This window comes from Schistosoma haematobium, chromosome 5 (assembly GCF_000699445.3).
Source record: "Schistosoma haematobium chromosome 5, whole genome shotgun sequence".
NCBI lineage: Eukaryota > Metazoa > Platyhelminthes > Trematoda > Strigeidida > Schistosomatidae > Schistosoma > Schistosoma haematobium.
This window is the reverse complement of record NC_067200.1, coordinates 8,436,929-8,455,442: the sequence shown is the minus strand read 5'-3', so window position 1 is coordinate 8,455,442 and position 18,514 is coordinate 8,436,929. Positions and strand designations below refer to the sequence as shown.

At 35.3% G+C, this 18,514-nt stretch overlaps 1 protein-coding gene across 1 annotated transcript in view; it reads right to left on the bottom strand.

Moving 5' to 3' along the window:
• The window catches only part of TMEM67 (Meckelin), a 36,071-nt gene that overhangs the window by 10,622 nt on the left and 6,935 nt on the right, over positions 1 to 18,514 (bottom strand). The window contains exons 9-15 of the mRNA XM_051217430.1: positions 17,255 to 17,498; positions 15,404 to 15,467; positions 12,222 to 12,482; positions 9,922 to 10,073; positions 8,318 to 8,581; positions 7,075 to 7,327; positions 1,335 to 1,534 (exon numbers count right to left, since the gene is read on the bottom strand). Of these exons, the coding sequence (XP_051064827.1) occupies positions 1,335 to 1,534; positions 7,075 to 7,327; positions 8,318 to 8,581; positions 9,922 to 10,073; positions 12,222 to 12,482; positions 15,404 to 15,467; positions 17,255 to 17,498 (1,438 nt within the window). The remainder of the gene's footprint in view (positions 1 to 1,334; positions 1,535 to 7,074; positions 7,328 to 8,317; positions 8,582 to 9,921; positions 10,074 to 12,221; positions 12,483 to 15,403; positions 15,468 to 17,254; positions 17,499 to 18,514) is intronic.

Genomic DNA, 18,514 nt, shown 5'->3' with positions numbered 1-18,514 from the left:
TTGACTTTTAAACCATTGAACTGAGAAATAATGATAAATAATTTTAATTTCAATCAATCTACGATATTGCGCGATCATCTATTGTCTTCGTGGGCAACTTCCTCATAACGGACATTGTTAAATTCGACGGTAGTTTACTCTCATCAATGATAGTTAAATAGACGAAAGGTCTAAAATATTTGTACATCACGTATATTAAATTGTATGACTTAGTCGATCCTCTTTATATAAATGACAATCAACGGAAACTGTTTGTTAACAAGAGATTTTAGTAATTTGGGGTCCATAATTTAATATATCACAGTAATATTTAGTTTTTCATTATTTAGATTTACTCTAATCTTGATGTATCTTGTCTATATTCAATTGGCTAACATGACATTGTAGTCTTTCTATTAAGCATAATTGAATCTCATTACTTTTATTTGTTGCATCCGTTTCATAATGTTTAAGTGATTGATGCAACAAAATATTAGATAAATATAGAAACTTACTGAAGAGAAATTAATACAGTCCCTTCCTGGCTTTCAGTCTTTATAGAATAATTCTGAGTCCTTCATTACTGTTCCATACTTATGGTACTTTGTGTTCATTTTTCCTATTTGATTATCTAATATGTAGCTCTTGTACAGATAATGTTCATTTATATTTTAGAAATAGATAGATTTTTGGAAAAATGAGTTTTATCCCTTAGTGAACTACGGCTGCTTGATAGTTTCCGAGGACTTACTCTAAAATTATACCTGTAGGTAAAAATACAGTCTATACATAGATTAAAACATAGCATCAATTCGTGAAATCATCTGCCACTGGACTGATCTGTGTGGAGTGGTGGGAGCATGTAATCTATGAAACACAGATCTAATGTGGAATAGTCGCAGTGTCACAAATACATTAATACTGTAACTTTAAGTAGTTGATCATACTCACATCTCTTTTACACGTCTGTCTATCATTATCTAATTGTAATGATGAGCTATAACCATAGCTCATGGTTTTTTTCTCGGTCATTTTTGGTGAGTTTCATGAAAAGTGTAAAGTTTTCTACGGCGAAAATACCACTCCATTGCGATACAGATATGTCAAGTGTAGTACAGTCAGTTATGATGGAAGAAAAATTACAAAATACCAAGTGTCGTACCACCAATCAATTCTACAGTAGAAATTATTTCAAAATATCTACAATGGAGTGACTAAATAAACTAAAACGTAACAGTAATAATTGACTACGATACGATTAGAATATTTGAAAACGTGGAGTTTACCCCAGCCAATTCAAATTATTTATTAAGGAATGTATCAAATGATCACTTCATTCGTAGCGCTTCATTTACCTGCATTAAAATAAGCACACATGCAATGGTAATTAAACAACTAGTTTTACGATATGTTTGTATTTCATTCCATTCGTTCGCTACATAAATTATTCGCCATACTGATATACCGGTATCTTCCATTTGATTGGATATTGATGATGGTGGTAAAGATGATCGTAATTCTTTTTTAGGACGTGCCTCTAAATCATCTGTAACATCTTCAATTTGTAATATTTTATCCAGATATGTAAATATAGAATAAAGAAACAAGGTGAGAAGCAATAAACAATTTATATATTGTACAATTGAACAGCGAATATATTATTAATTAGATTGTAGTTTATATCAGAAGGGTTTTTGTGGATATTATAGTAATTTCAATAGTTGAGATCATGAGTCAATGGAAGCTAGACCACCATGAGAAAACTGGAAACACTGGACGGCCGTTTCGTCCTATTGTGGGACTTCTCAGCAGTGCGCATCCACAATCTCGCGTCGCGAGACTTTTCTCGCGCGCGAACGCTTAACCACTGCACAATTAAGCCGGCCGGTATCTAACGGCGTTAGTGTCTAGTTCATTAAAAATAAAAAGCATATTTAAATCTATTTTGACTAGAAATTAGCTGAATTATATCAGTATCCATATAAGTGTTTTGCTAAGACTTAAATTTAGATTCCGGTAGTTGAAATGCCAGAGAGTTAGGACAGTCATCTTTTCTGTGTTATACACATGATGGATTATTAATTACATTTACTCAAACAAAATGGTTATTCTTTTTTTGACATATAGAATTGATTTTTTTCAAAAAAATGTCAGCATTCATTTAAGGGCATGACAATAAAGTGATTAGCCTAGTATTTAGCCAGTAATTATCATCTACATAACATTAATATGTTATCTAGTGAACCTGTGGTATGAGCTACTTATATCCACATAAGTAGCATATAACGATGGTTAAGAATAAAATGTATTTCAGTAAAAGATCGAGAAGGAAAGAACGAGAACGGAAAGCAATTGGTATGAAAAACAATGATCAATGAAATCTGAGACAATGGACTGATATTTGCAAAAGGAACAGTGAAGTTTGAGACGATTGATTGATATTTTGCGAATTAAGTATTTACTGTATGGTTCACAGACTTTCGTAAGATGTTCTGTAAGTTTATATTCCAATACATTCGGTTATCCCACTGGTGTTCTTATACACTACAAAGCAAGTAATGGAATATTTTTTAAAGGTAGGTAACACATATTTCAACTCCGCCTGTAGCTCTTCTAGAGTTACTGCCGGTCCCAAGCCCGGGTAAAGGAGGAGGGTTGGGCATGGGGTTAGCGTCCCCATCCCGTAGAAAACTAACTCGCTAAAAAACGCTTACCAGAAAAAATAATTCAAACCATTTTAACTCTGCCCTGAGAGTTAGAAGGTCTTCATTTAGAAGAATTATGACGCTTCATGGTGAAAGCCGAATTCCTTCGGAAGCCACGAGGCCGATGCCCCTTCTAACAACCAGAGCAAGAATTTTTATAGGTACATGGAACGTTAGAACAATGTGGGAAACCGGGAAGACCAGCCAAATAGCAACGGAAATGAGGAGATACAACTTGGCAGTACTGGGAATCGGCGAAACCCACTGGACCCAAGCTGGACAGAAAAGGCTAGCTACGGGAGAGATGCTGCTATACTCCGGTCACGAAGAGGAAAATGCTCCACACACACAGGGAGTTGCTCTAATGCTGTCCAAAGTAGCACGAAATGCACTTGTAGGATGGGAATCCCACGGATCCAGAATCATCAAAGCATCATTCAAAACAAAGAAGGAGGGGATCTTAATGAATATTATCCAATGTTATGCACCCACCAATGATAGCAACGACGACATTAAAGATCAATTCTACGAGCGGCTGCAGTCAATCATAGAGAAATGCTCAAGAAAGGACCTCACCATTCTGATGGGAGATCTAAATGCCAAGGTCGGAATAGACAACACTGGATATGAAGATATTATGGGACGACATGGACTGGGAGAGAGGAACGAAAATGGAGAAAGATTTGCAAATTTGTGTGCATTCAACAAATTAGTCATAGGAGGCACAATATTTCCACACAAACGTATACACAAGGCTACATGGATCTCACCGGACCACACTACAGAGAACCAGATAGACCATATTTGCATCAAAAAAATTCCGAAGGACAATGGAAGATGTGAGAACCAGGAGAGGAGCTGACGTAGCTTCAGATCACCACCTAGTTGTAGCCAATTTAAAACTGAAGCTAAAAAAGAACTGGACAAGTGGACAAACAGCAATACAAAGGTTCAATACAGCCTTCCTTCGAGATACTGACAAACTCAATGAATTCAAGATAGCTCTCAACAACAGATCCCAAGCCTTTCAAGATCTACTGAAGGAAGAAGAAACTACCATGGAGGACAACTGGAAAGGCATCAAAGAAACATTGACTTCAACGTGTCAAGAGGTTCTGGGCCTAAAGAAACACCATCATAAGGAATGGATCTCTATAGGAACACTGGACAAGATCAAAGAAAGGAAAAACAAGAAGACAGCAATTAACAACAGCCGAACACGAGCAGAGAAAGTCCAAGCACAAGCTGAATACATAGAAGCAAACAAGCAAGTGAAGAGGAGCATTAGAGCCGACAGGAAGAAATACGTGGAAGAATTAGCAACGACGGCAGAAAAAGCTGCTAGAGAAGGAAATATGAAACAGCTCTACGATACAACGAAGAAACTATCAGGGAAATACAGTAAACCAGAGAGGCCGGTCAAAGAAAAAGAAGGCAAGCCAATCACTGAAATTCAACAACAGCGAAACAGATGGGTAGAATACTTCGAGGAACTCCTGAATAGGCCGGCTCCAATGAATCCACCGGACATCGAAGCAGCACACACAGATCTTCCTATAGATGTCAACCCACCAACGACGGAAGAAATTAGAATGGCCGTCAGACAAATCAAGAACGGGAAAGCAGCAGGACCCGACAACATACCAGCTGAAGCACTGAAATCAGACGTCGAAGTAACCACAAGCATGCTTTACCCTCTATTCAAAAAGATTTGGGAGGAGGAACAAGTGCCAATGGACTGGAAAGAAGGACACCTCATCAAGATTCCAAAGAAAGGAGATCTGAGCAAATGTGAAAACTACAGAGGCATTACACTACTGTCAATACCAGGGAAAGTCTTCAACAGGGTGTTGCTGAACCGGATGAAGGATGCAGTAGATGCCCAACTTCGAGATCAACAAGCTGGATTCCGAAAGGATCGGTCGTGCACAGACCAAATTGCAACATTACGGATCATCGTCGAACAATCAGTTGAGTGGAACTCGTCACTATACATCAACTTCATTGATTATGAAAAGGCATTCGACAGTGTAGATAGGAGGACATTATGGAAACTTCTTCGACACTACGGAGTTCCTGAGAAGATTGTCAATATTATCCGGAACTCATACGACGGACTACAGTGCAAAGTAGTGCATGGAGGACAGCTGACAGATGCATTCCAAGTAAGGACCGGAGTCAGACAAGGCTGTTTACTCTCTCCCTTCCTCTTTCTTCTGGTGGTCGACTGGATTATGAAGACCTCGACATCTGAAGGAAAACACGGAATACAATGGACAGCTCAGAACCAATTAGACGATCTGGACTTCGCAGATGACCTAGCCCTCCTATCACGTACACGTGAACAGATTCAGATAAAGACAGCCAATGTAGCAGCAGTCTCTGCATCAGTAGGCCTCAGCATACACAAAGGGAAAACCAAGGTCCTCAAATTCAAAGCGGAGAACAGCAATCCAATCACCCTTGATGGCGAAACTCTGGAAGATGTAGAATCCTTCACATATCTGGGAAGCATCGTCGATAGACATGGAGGTTCAGATGCAGACGTAAAGGCGAGGATTGGCAAAGCAAGGGCCGCATTCCTACAATTGAAGAACATATGGAACTCAAAACAACTTTCAACCAATATCAAAGTGACATTCTTCAATACGAACGTCAAGGCAATTCTACTGTATGGAGCTGAAACTTGGAGAACTACAACAACCACAATCAAGAAAGTACAAGTATTTATAAATAGCTGTCTACGCAAGATACTCAACATCCATTGGCCGGATACCATCAGCAATAGCCTTCTGTGGGAGAAAACAAACCAGCTTCCAGTTGAAGAAGAAATTAGGAAAAGACGATGTAAATGGATAGGACATACACTACGCAAATCATCAGACTGCATCACGAGGCAAGCCCCGACTTGGAATCCTGAAGGGAAGCGTAAAAGAGGAAGGCCTAAGAACACATTACGTCGGATAATAGAATGAATTACAACTGGAAGGAGCTGGAAAGGATTGCCCAGGACAGGGTTGGATGGAGAATGCTGGTGAGCGACCTATGCTCCTTCACGAGGAGTAACAGGTGTAAGTAAGTAAGTAAGTAACACATATTTCAAAACAGTCATTTAATTCATTTTTTTAAAATGTGCCAAAACATTAAAATATTTTATAAGAGGTTAAATTGGAAATGTCTACTTCCTCTGACTATTAGTTTCGTGTTATCAGTGATATGGTAGTAAAAACAAAGCAACCTGTAATGATAATAACCATAATTTATTCTTCTTGTATGATGATATGTATTCGTGAAACAATGACATATCTAGTTTATGACAGCAAAGAATTATTCATTTAACATGAAATACCGCTTTTAATATTTATTCGTATCTAAAACATAGTTACAATGATAAGATAGTTGACTGGTCTAACAATAAGATTATTCAGACCATGTAACAGTATGAATTGGAGTATTTGATGTAGGAAAACATTTACCGACCACCTCATTAGCCAATAGCACAAAATGTTGATATTTAATTTATTTTGTATTGTTTACTTGAATCTTCCCATTAATGTTTAGGATTGCAATTAATCAGTCGCTTATTGGCATATGTGCATCAAGTGAGGATTGCCTTGATAATGCCTTAGATAGAAAGTATTATAAGCAAAGATGGATGGTAACTAGCAGTAGACAGTGCGATGATATTTGAAGCCTACAATACTGGGTTCGAATCTCAGGGTAAACATCAATTTTGAAATGCAGATACATCCAGCTAATAGATACTCTGACAGCCAACAGCTCTCAGTTTGATGTTATTTCTGTGGAGTAAAATATTTTCTGAATTTCAAATCAAGTGGTTGAAAAAACATGAAAATTGATTGTTTATCAGTTCCATAGAAAGTTGCTATAGTGTTTGTGTTGCATAACCATGTGACACACTGGCGCAAGATTGTCCTAACGTTCGATTGAGAACCAGATATAAAGCATAAAATGGGTATGAATTGGAAGAATTCAGATGGTAGTTGTACATAAAGTGAAGTAAAGTGTATGGTCAACCTTGAACTCCTTTTTGGTTGACGAGTTAACATGGTTTGGTTATGAAATGATTTATGAGAATAATTTAGAACACTTATAACTAATAGATAGTTTCAATATGAATACCAAACTCATGTACATGTACACGTTAGCTGTAATGTACGAACTAATATCTCTCCAATACTTGCAAGTATGTATTACAGTAAAATGTGTTATACCAAACAGCATGTCTACACTAATTAGCTAATTTATGATAGCGATATTAAATGTGTATAAATTCAATATAACTGAAGAAACTTGTCAATGTATTGTAGGAAATTTTATACATGTTATCTTATTGTTAGAACTAAATATCAGATGAATGAATACTTACCGTTAATCATATTATATTTTCCTAATGATTGACTTCTTGAACTTAATTGTATATCTGTGTTGGATGATGGATTAACATTATTTACATTACGATTGAATTTAGGCGGTTCCCAATCAATTAAAAACATATCCATTGTACATTGAACAGCTATTAAGTGTATCAAGTCAATACATTTCAATGCAAATGCAATTGCAATATAAATTACTATAAATTCATCAGAATTTGGTAGATTGATTAAGTAGACACTTTGTACCTAAAAGTAAGTAGATATTTATTATTATTATTATTATTATTTTTATACAGGTTTATATGAAGTGATTGTTATCAGAAAGAGAGTCGATCACAATAATGCACGGCAGTTCGTTCTGTTTTACTTTACGGCAGCGAAACATGGCCATTAAGAGTAGAAGATACTCGTAAGCTACTAGTATTTGGCCACAGATGTCTTAGAAATATTGCTGGCGTCTGCTGGGATCACCGGGTAAGTAATAATGAGGTTAGATGCAGGGTATTAGGAAATGATGGTAAATCAGTTGATTAGGTTGTGAATCTTCATCGACTGAGATGGTTCGGTCACGTGTTACGTATGCCCAAATGCTAGCCGGCGTTCGGGATGGCTGGAAGAAAGTTAGGGGCGGCCAAACCAAAACGTGGCATCAGTACTTGAAGTCACTAACTTCTAGTCTGAGCCATGTCGGTAGATGCAGATTACCTGGTTGGGGTCCGCGTGACTGTCGTAACCAATGGTTGGAGACTCTTGGTGACATTGCTCAGAATCGATCACAATGGCGTCGGTGTATACACTCTTTGTCTTCCCTTAAACTATGAGATTAAAATCTATTCATATCTTTCTTTCTACGAACTAATTCTTTCTTCCTGTATTATATCCTTATATGCAATCTTTCTTTTATATATTACCACTACTGAATTAACTACTTTTATGAATCCAGTGTTGTTCGTGTTGTTCTCATGAGTTATGGTAACTTGGACCGATGCATATATGTACCTGATCCTACGTTGTAGCTGACTGACTGGCTGATTGACCTGGTTTGTTAATTTAGTGTAATTCCACCTTATTTACTTTAACAGTGTCATATAAAAATCTGCAAGCTATATTCAAAATTGACCGAGTTCATCAAATATGTTTCAGTAATATACATATCAACCATTTGTCATAAGTAATAGAAAAGAAACTTATGTTTAATACAATATCAAGTTGTACTGTCATATACTACTAACTTACCTTATAAAATATTAAAAAGTAAATTGAAACAAAATAGATGACAATTAAAAATGCATTAGATATATTTCCTGCTGCAAATAAAATCAATTTAATCACTAACATAGCATCTAAACGTAGTACACCAGCACGACGTGACCATATCCATGTACGTATCATTGCATAACATGCAGCCAATGTTGACATACAACCCATAGCAATACGTAAAGCTTGATCGAATGCAGCTTGTTTTGCAATTGAACTACTATAAGTAACTGAAAATGTAATCTGTTTTGTAGTAAAAATAAACAAACAACAATAATATCTAGTGAAGAAACTAGTCAGTAAGAAATAGGATACAAGATTTGTAAAATTGAAAAGGACACTTTTGACTATCATTTTAATAGGTAAAAACAAGTCTAATAATAGTAAATGTAATAAATAGGATATGTGATTTATAAAGATTCTTGTAATAGGATAGAAGAGTCTAGGCATATCACATGATTTTGACTACATTTTATCTCAGTGTCAAACGGTGTGTGAGAAAGAATAATTTTGACATATCACTATGAGAAGTTAATCGTGGAACCTAGTCAAGATCTCAGAAGGAAATACTTGAGTGTGCATATATATATATATATATATATATATATATGGGTAAACCTGCCACCAAGGAAACGGTACATTATCAGGGCCTCATTAATGCAGCGACTCATACTTATGGCTTCGGGAGACATGCACTTAGTAAAACAGTTAGTACGTGTCTATTTCTATCGAGTGACTAGACTATTGTTAATACATTGAGTGAAAAATTAAACAGGAGAACTAAATCACTTTGTTGAGGAGGTCCTAAAAAGCGCCATGTTGCGCTCTCATTAAGTGGTCGTTGATATCTTCAGTGAAAAGTATTATTAAGTGTAGTATCCACTTACTGAACACGTGACTACATGTAATAACCGTAACACTCTATACTTAGGTCACCCTCAGTGGTCTTTGCAGAACAGAAAAGATGACTGATTGTGCTGCAGCTCGAACATCAAATGCATTCACTAGAACCGTAATCGACGCTTGGCGGTTGGGACAAATAACACTCAGCACAAGTCTCAACATTGTCATCGTCAGACTCTTCAGTAGGCTCAAGGATTTCATTATTCACTTCCATATCCACGTTTGCTTCAACTCTCGCAACTATCCCTGTCTCGAAAGAAGACTAATAACCTGTCAATTAGTTCGGAAGTTTCTCTACCCAGTAATCTGAATGCTATTGGCATTCAATACCACTATTTCGTATAGAGACATAAACGCCTTGTTGCATTTGTACTTACCATCAACATCTATGACATAGGGAAATCGACGAGCTACACTTTTTGGGTCTACTGTTGGAAGAAAGTAGCATTTCAGATGACCGTTCACTTTGCAGCGTCTCAGTTGCACCTCCAGGTTCAGTGACATGGCGTTTGAAGTGAACCGTATGGGGTTTGAGTCTCGGAGTGAATATCAACTCTGAGATGCAGGTATCTTCAGTTCCAAATAGGACGAAACGTTCGTCCTGGATTCTACTGCTAGCCACTATCCATTTTTGTATATATGATTAGTTTTCATTTTAATCAACAAATATTAAAACTTACTTGGACTTGTTTCCCTTTGCCATAGTCATTTGTAGCATACAAATTTGAATAGTCAATTTTAATAATTGGTGGATATATTTGTCCATCAGTAACAGAATCTTGTGATGTCACTTTGATTTCAATATTTGATGCATAACGAACTAATTGAGGCACTAAAATTGTGTAAAATTTATATTGAATATATTTTATTGATCAGATAGAAATAATAATTAAGTAAGTAATTATAATATAATAAAATCTGACTTGATTGTAAAGATAGTAGTCAACTGAAGGGGGAGTGCCTAAAGTTTTCTTTTAATTATTCAATCACTGACTATATAGGATTAATTGAAGTTAGACATTAACACCATTGAATTCCGGCTGAGCGGTCCAGTGGTTACGCGCTCGTGCGTGAGACTGATTGGTCCTGGATTCGAATCTCACGAGGCGGGATCATGGATTCGCAATGTAAAGGAGTCTCATAATACAACGAAACGGCCATCTAGTGCTTCCAGGTTTTCATTGATGGTTTAGCTTTATTCGACTCATGAATTCGACCATTCAGGTTTTGGTGAATATTGAATAAACATTGATTCAAGTTATCGATGACATAAAATTGTTGTTAATATTCTTATGATAATAGTTTACATAGTTATCTTCATTATTTATATCTTTAGTGTTATCTGTTATGTCTAAGACTATTATTGTATGCAGAATGTTTAAATAACAACTTATCCTCAGTAATGAAAACTCAAAATCGAACCAAACGAGTTATGTGTACACAAAGAATGTTGAATTCACTTGGTGTTGTTTTACTTGTATCATCCCATTGTTATTTAGGACCGCAATTGATCAGTCTCATGTTGGCATATGTGCATCTTGTGCGGATCGCCTCGATATAACCTTAATAAGATAGCCACCCCACTGTGCAATGGGGACTCAGGAGCTAAGTGGATAACGCGATGGCGTTTGAGGCGAACGGTATTGGGTTCGAGTCCTGGAATGAACATCAACTCTGGGATGCAGGTACATTCAATTTGATGAGTCCCAAATAGGACGCAACGCGTGTCCTGGATTTCACTGCTAGCCACTTTCCATCTTTTCTTAACAAAGAATGTTTGTATGAATCTATTTGTTACCTAAAATAAATCGAAATGATCTATGAATACACTACCTTTTAATATGATCTATTTGTATAGTCAGGTTAACAATCAAATTTGCATAATTTAACTGTGTATTATTTAATATCCAATTAATTAGTAATTCAATATGTGAATATGTATTTGCAATATTGAATTGATCGATTTTCTTAGTGACTAAATTTTACGATGAGACTATGATTTATGGACGACCTTTGAGTAACACTAAGATAACCTTGACAACGTCCATGTACTAACTAGGACTGAATGAGGATTATAAATCAGTGTGAAAAATTAGAATTATAATTTACAATTGATGGTTAGAGTTAAGAATTAGATTTAGGATTTTCATCGCGAACTGACATTAGTTATAACGTGGAAACAGTATTTAGCCAAATAATTGTATGAATTTTGCGCTGAAATCTGAGACCTGTTATCTTAGATATGATTGGTCCGTCCATGAATTATAGTCTTGTCAATTTTGCTTCTTTTTCGATTCCATTATATCAGCATCACTGTATAAACTCGTTTACTCGCTGATGTAAGATTTCCTTCTAATTAAATCTTATTCCAAAGAAAAACATATGGAACTGAAAACAACTATCGACTGATATCAAAGTCAGAATCTTCAATACGAACGTCAAGACAGTTCTACTGTATGGAGCTGAATTCTGGAGAACTACTACAACCATCATCAAGAAGATACAAGTATTTATAAATAATTGCCTACGCAAGATACTTAATATCCATTGCCGGATACCATCAGCAACAGCCTTCTGTGGGAGAAGATAAACCAGTTTCCAGCTGGAGAGGAAATTAGGAAAAGACGATAGAAATGGATAGGACATACATTACGCGAATCATCAAACTGCATCACGACGCAAGCCTTAACTTGGAAGCCTGAAGGGAAGCGGAAAAGAGGAAGGCCAAAGAACACATTACGTCGGGAAATAGAAGCAGATTTGAAAAGGATAAATAGCAACTGGAAAGGATTGTCCAGGACAGGATTGGATAGAGAGTGCTTTTGGGCGGCCTATGCTCCTCGACGAGGAGTAACAGGCGTAAGTAAGTAAATAAGTAAGTATGTTTTAACTGGTATAGAGAAGCATATCAGACAGAAGCATTTGTGAAGCGTTTAAACAAAAAGGTTATTTAAGTAAAAAAATTAATAACAATTCTCACCTTTTGATATTGTAGACTTTTTACCTGAAAAATTATCAACCATAAATAAACGTCGAGTTAATTCCCATTTATCTTGTATAGCAGCTTCAATGGATACAGCAGATGCTGTATTACCTAGTGCTAATGCTTCATTCAAACTATTTTGATCTGAACTAGTTATTACATTTGGAAAATAGCCACTTTTATCAATAACAGCTGTATTACGTATTGGGATTGGAATAAGTTGACTAGTTTGTGTTGTAGTATCATAATAATAAATATCTGTAGATATAATCATTTGTTATAATTATTGTTATTATCTGTTAAGGCATTAATAGAAGATACAGGTGTTTATTAACAGTTATCTACGCGTAATACTTCGGATCCATTGGCCGTTAACTATTAGCAACAAACAACTGTGGGAAAGAACAAACCAGATCCCAGCGGAGGAAGAAATCAGGAAGAAGCGCTGAAAGTGGATAGAACACACATTGAGGAAAGCACCCAACTGCGTCACAAGACAAGCCCTTACGTGGAATCCTCAAGGCCAAAGGAAAAAAGGAAGACCAAAGAACACATTACGCCGAGAAATGAAGACAGATATAAGAATTGGATGGAACTAGAGAAGAAGGCTCAGGACAGAGTGGGTTGGAGAATGCTGGTCGGCGGCCTATGCTCCATCGGGAGTAACAGGCGTAAGTAAGTAAATATTAATAACTATACAGATTGACGTGTTGTATAATAGTGAACTGTAAATAAGATTGAATTGGCCAATGACCGAAAAGAAATAGGCACTCAGATTTGTTAAATCTTAAAACACTTAATATTATGAATTCTTCCTATTATCGATTTTTACTGTGTAGACTGTTATGTTGTGTTAAATAAACAATTGTCTGATTCTTGATCATTTAGTCAAAACTCATCTATCTGTATATTATGTGATCTAGTCTATATCTATCACTTTCAGTCTAGCGATCTAATAACCAAGTATAGTGTTACTGAATTATCATATTATGTATCCTGGGTAAAAACGTACTTTTTTTCTTTGCGACAAATATGTAATGTGAAAATGTATTTCTAAGTCAGTCATAATCAGCTTAGAGTATGAAACGAATGTATTTTATTCCAAGTTACCTTCCCTTATTATCATACTCAGATGAAATTAACGAGATAAATATCAAGGAATTTGAAACAATATAGTAGCAGAAATAAAGAAAAAGGCTAAGAAATGAGAACATGGTTCGAAAAGGCAGAACAAAAGTGTATGTATGAAGGGATACTAGCATTTTTCAACTTATTCCTATATCACATAATATCACCCATAGAGATAGGTCGATGTTAAAGTATACATAGCACATTCTGTATATTTAAACCAAAGAAGTTTTCTAACTACAATTCCTGAAAAAATTAATTGAGGTTAGAAATATTAACTATGTATGGCACTTTACTGGTTTTAATATCTAAATGCCTTAAGCGTGATCATCGTTAAGATCGTCGGTGTACCCATGTATGCATCAACAAAGACTGATTAAAATTCAGTCTTGATTATCAACAACATAGTACCATGAACTGACATCATTTCTGTATAATTCACATTGTATAACTAAAGTAGAGAAGGTTTCGAACTACTGACTAAGTAACTATCAAAAGTTAAATGCTTGATACATGACAATATTAATATTATAGTTCATTAAAGTATTAATACGTTGAAAGAATATCTTATTAACTGTTAATAGCAACCAGAATTACATCACTTAATCAGACAGTCATAAAGATTATTGCACGTGAGTTGCAACGTAAGACAGAATAAAATTACACAAACTCAGATACTTATAGTCTGTCCGTTTAATAAAGAACCGGATGGTAATAATTATGTTTTATCCTAACAGGATATGGTGAGAATCAGTAAAGAAGCAATTTACACTATAACATAATCGATCAGATAAATGACGAATAGGGGTACTCTAGCTGACCAATCACGTCTTACTTCCACAGAAGTTATCAACCTAGGACAAATTCTCAGTTGCCAAAGTTTCCACACAGTTGTCAGTACAGTGAGACTAAGTTGGTAAGCTGGATAGTAAAACAGTCAAAATACCTACCAATAACATTGGACGATGATTACTGATAGTTAACTAAAGTTACACATACAAACCATTAGATACTGCTTCAGTAGTTATAAAGATAATAGTTCACTGCCAAACCTGAAATTTCCATATTCGGATCCTAGCGGGGTCATGATTATAAACTGGTGAGTAGTCCTACACTAGGATGAAAAAGCTGTTCAGTGCTTCTCGTTTTTCAATAGTTGTTTAACTAAGATTAATCAATTATGTGAACTATAAAACTTTGGAATGTGTTTAGCAAAAGTTCCCATCATAACAATAATAAATTCATAAAGTATACACTGTTCGTTCTACATGAACTAAATCAGCTTGATTTAGTTCATCTTTGCCTAAAAAATACGCATAAATTTCAAATCTTCTTTTCAATCCAATTATTAATGTAATTTGTGTACAAGTGAAAGGGTGGATGAGTAGGGTAATATTACTTGCATGTTTTCTCATGTCATCTCAAAGTCAAATAGTGATTGATAAGTTACAGATAAGGTTAGGTATCAGGGAAAATCAATTTTGTACTTATTATCAGAAAGGGGTTTTGTGGAGATTTTAGTAATTTCAATAGTTGAGATCACGAGTCAATTGAAGCTAGACCACCATGAAAAACCCGAAAGCACTGGACATCCGTTCCACCCTATTGTAGGACTCTTCAGCAGTGCGCACCCACGATCCCACCTCGCGGGACTCGAACCCAGGACCTACTGACCTCGCGCACGAGCACTTAACCAATAGACCACTGAACCGGCATCCGACGGTGTTAATGTCTAAGTTTAACTAATTCACGAAATTGAGCGACATATCCACCATTGTCATCAGTGAGTTGTACTTACTCATGATCTCCGATCAAATATTCTTCTCTATGTGAGAAAACCTATATATATATATATATATATATATATATATATATATATATATATATATATATATATATATATATATATATATATATATATATATATATGTATATATATATATAATTTAGTTTGGCGACTAAACTCATTTAACTTGACTCATTTGTATAGTGGATTGTTAATTATAAGTATGTGTAGATCATTACTGTATTGAACAAACAAAAAAGGATACATGGGTCATAGAAAACTAATGGATATTTCTCATTATCAAATAAATCGTCCACGTTTAATTCACACTAAAACAAAAAAAGAATCACAAAAGAATTAGTGATAAGTTAAATAGATCTTTTCAATGAATAATAATTAATTACTATTGTGTAATCAAATCAAGTGACATCCTGTACATGACATTTTAGTAGATAAAGCATTGCGGTTTTCAAACTGTTATAACTTTTAACCGCTTATTAATGTACAGAGACTTATCGATCGGACCAATGACGTGTAAACCCGTATGAGCAGTCTAGAGTCCTTATTGATCCCTCTACCTGTCTAAGTCCAGCCACTTAGGTCCACAACATCATTCCAAGCCTCTGCAATATGAATCATTTATTCCAAACATACTGTGTTTATATACCAATCAAACAGACCACAATGTAGCATAAAATAGAAAATAACATTTGTACAAAATATGGCCAAATGTGGCTGTGAATGTGGGAGGCAGTGACTAATAGACAGGGCATAATTCAAGAATGGTAAAACGTGTAATAATGGTTCATAGGTCAAAATAAAGTTTATAATAAGAGGAATATGAATATGAATAGCTTAGTTATTTAACAATTATACGGTAAAAATATACGTTTAGTATTGGTCCATAAATGAATCCCAAAGTTACCATTCATTATTCTTATCGGGACCTAACACAAATCCTATTCTATTTCCTTTCATTAAGGAAACCCAAAGGTAAATTTCATTGGATGTTGTATAAAAACTATGTAACTTCATAGAATTCACACAAATCTGTTCGTATAATGATTGGTATTCAAGTAAATTACTGGTTGAATGTTTAAACCTGCTCAGTCAATTATAAAACCTGATACAAATGTGTATTGGTCGTAGTTGACGAACTTGGATCCTCACAACGAGAAAAGAAATTACCGTACTGAAAAGAATTGTTTTTCAAATACAGAAAATCAAACGCCAGAAATACATTTCAAGAAGAATAAATTTTACAAAGAAATGAAAAGATTTGAAATGATTCTTAATTATGAATTTAAAGTAAAATGAAGAATAAATGCAACTGAATCAATGAGACTGATTTTCTACTATGTCACAGATTGCTATTATGAAGTCTAGTTGACTCAAGAACTTTAGGTACAATGAAAGATCAGTACACAAATGATATAATAAACTAAGTGTATGGATTTGTACAATAATAATAATAATAATAATAATAATAATAATATTAATAATATTAATAATAATGCTTCATCAAATATCACTATACAATTAATTAGTCTTTATCTACCAACGTAGGTCAGACTAACAGCAAATGACCCCATGAACTGATCTCGCATTTTCAATCTGTCCAACCTCAGTTTTCTCTTATCTTACTGATAAACCACCCAGCTTTGCACGTCAAGGTGGGTGATGGTCAGGTATGCGTACGATTTACAACCATATCCTCTGAATTACCATTTTTATCTAGTACTCGCTGTATAACCTCAGTATTACTCACTTGGTGGTGCAAATATACACGAGTAATGCTACGAAAGCAACTATGATCAATTACTAGTAATTTATGAGAATGGTATATTTCTAAGGGCCAAATTTCATAACCATAGGATAGTACGAAGTGGACAGCTGCACAGTAAATTCCTCATTTGATTGTCAGACAAACATCTAGATTACACCACAGGTGAACCAAATTGCAAAAGCCAAGTAAGCTTTCTGTATCCTTGCTTATATTGTGTCAATTAATGACCCGCCTATACCGAAGAGAGATGTTTAAGGTAAATGAAGTGCCCAACACATTCAGCTACATCACTCTCAATAAGTGAAACAGAGTACTTTTTTAATAACTTACAGTTTGTCTATATGTTGTAGCAAATTGAAATGCAGCTTTCATACGTGCTGATGTATCTTTACATAATTGTAATTGTCCACCTTGTGATGCATCTTGAAAACCTAAAAATTCACCATTTATTTTAAATGCAGCTAAATAGATTTTTAGATTAGAATTAGGACTATAAATCGTTTTTATTTTTGTATCTTTAAGAACTGTTGATCCTTTCGTTGGACTATAATAAAGCCAAGGCATATCATTCACCCTGAAAAAATAAATGATATTGAAATTATCAGAAAGGGTTTTGTGGAGATTTAAGGAATTTCACTGATTGAAATCATGAGTCAATTGAAGCTAGACCACCATGGAAAACCTGGTGTACGGTGGCGCAACTTCGTGGATTGGTTGAAGTTAGACATTGACACCGTTAAATGCTGACTCACTGGTCTAGTTGGTTAAACGCCTGGCGCGAGACTGATATGTCCTGGGTTCGAGTTTCGTGGGGTGCGGGGTCGTGGATGCGCACTGTCGAGGAGTCCCGTACTAGGACGAAACGGCCGTCCAGTGCTTCCAGGTTTCCTATGGTGGTCTAGCTTCAACTGACTCATGATTTCAATCAGTGGTATTGAAATTGTCTAGTTAATAACCGAGATAAGAATAAAGTTACTTTGAAAGAAAAATCATGGAGTAGTACTTGAGGAATTGCTAGAATTAGTATGGTAATCTAGCAAAACTAAAGGTAATTATTCTCAGTTTATAGGGGTTTGCATTTTCCTGTTATCAGTATTAGTTATAATCTAATTATTTGTAGTCTTGAACATTATTGACTAGGAAAATACAAACCACTACAAATGAAACTAATTCCCATTAAACTGGCTGGTGGCTACCGGACTCAATAGTTCAGTGTATAGTATGTTAATGTTTGAAGCAAAAATGGCACTGGGTTCGAGTCTCAGAATGAGAAGTCAATGTTAATGGAATCATGTAGTTTATGTATTCCGCATGTACTGTTTTTTCTATAGCCTTGTGTCTTAAGCTTGACGAACAATACTGTTCGACTAACAAAATCAACCTTCAGTAGAGGCCAAGAAAATCATAATACCTACTTTACAGGATGCAGTTTTAATATTTCCGATTGCCTGATATCCAGAACAACAAAGCAGTAAGTAGATAACTGTACTGTACAGCTTTATATAATATTTGTTCCGTTATAGCTACATCAACACAGGAGTGAACGATGAGTCCTAAATAGGACGAAACGCTTTTCCTTAATGCTATTGT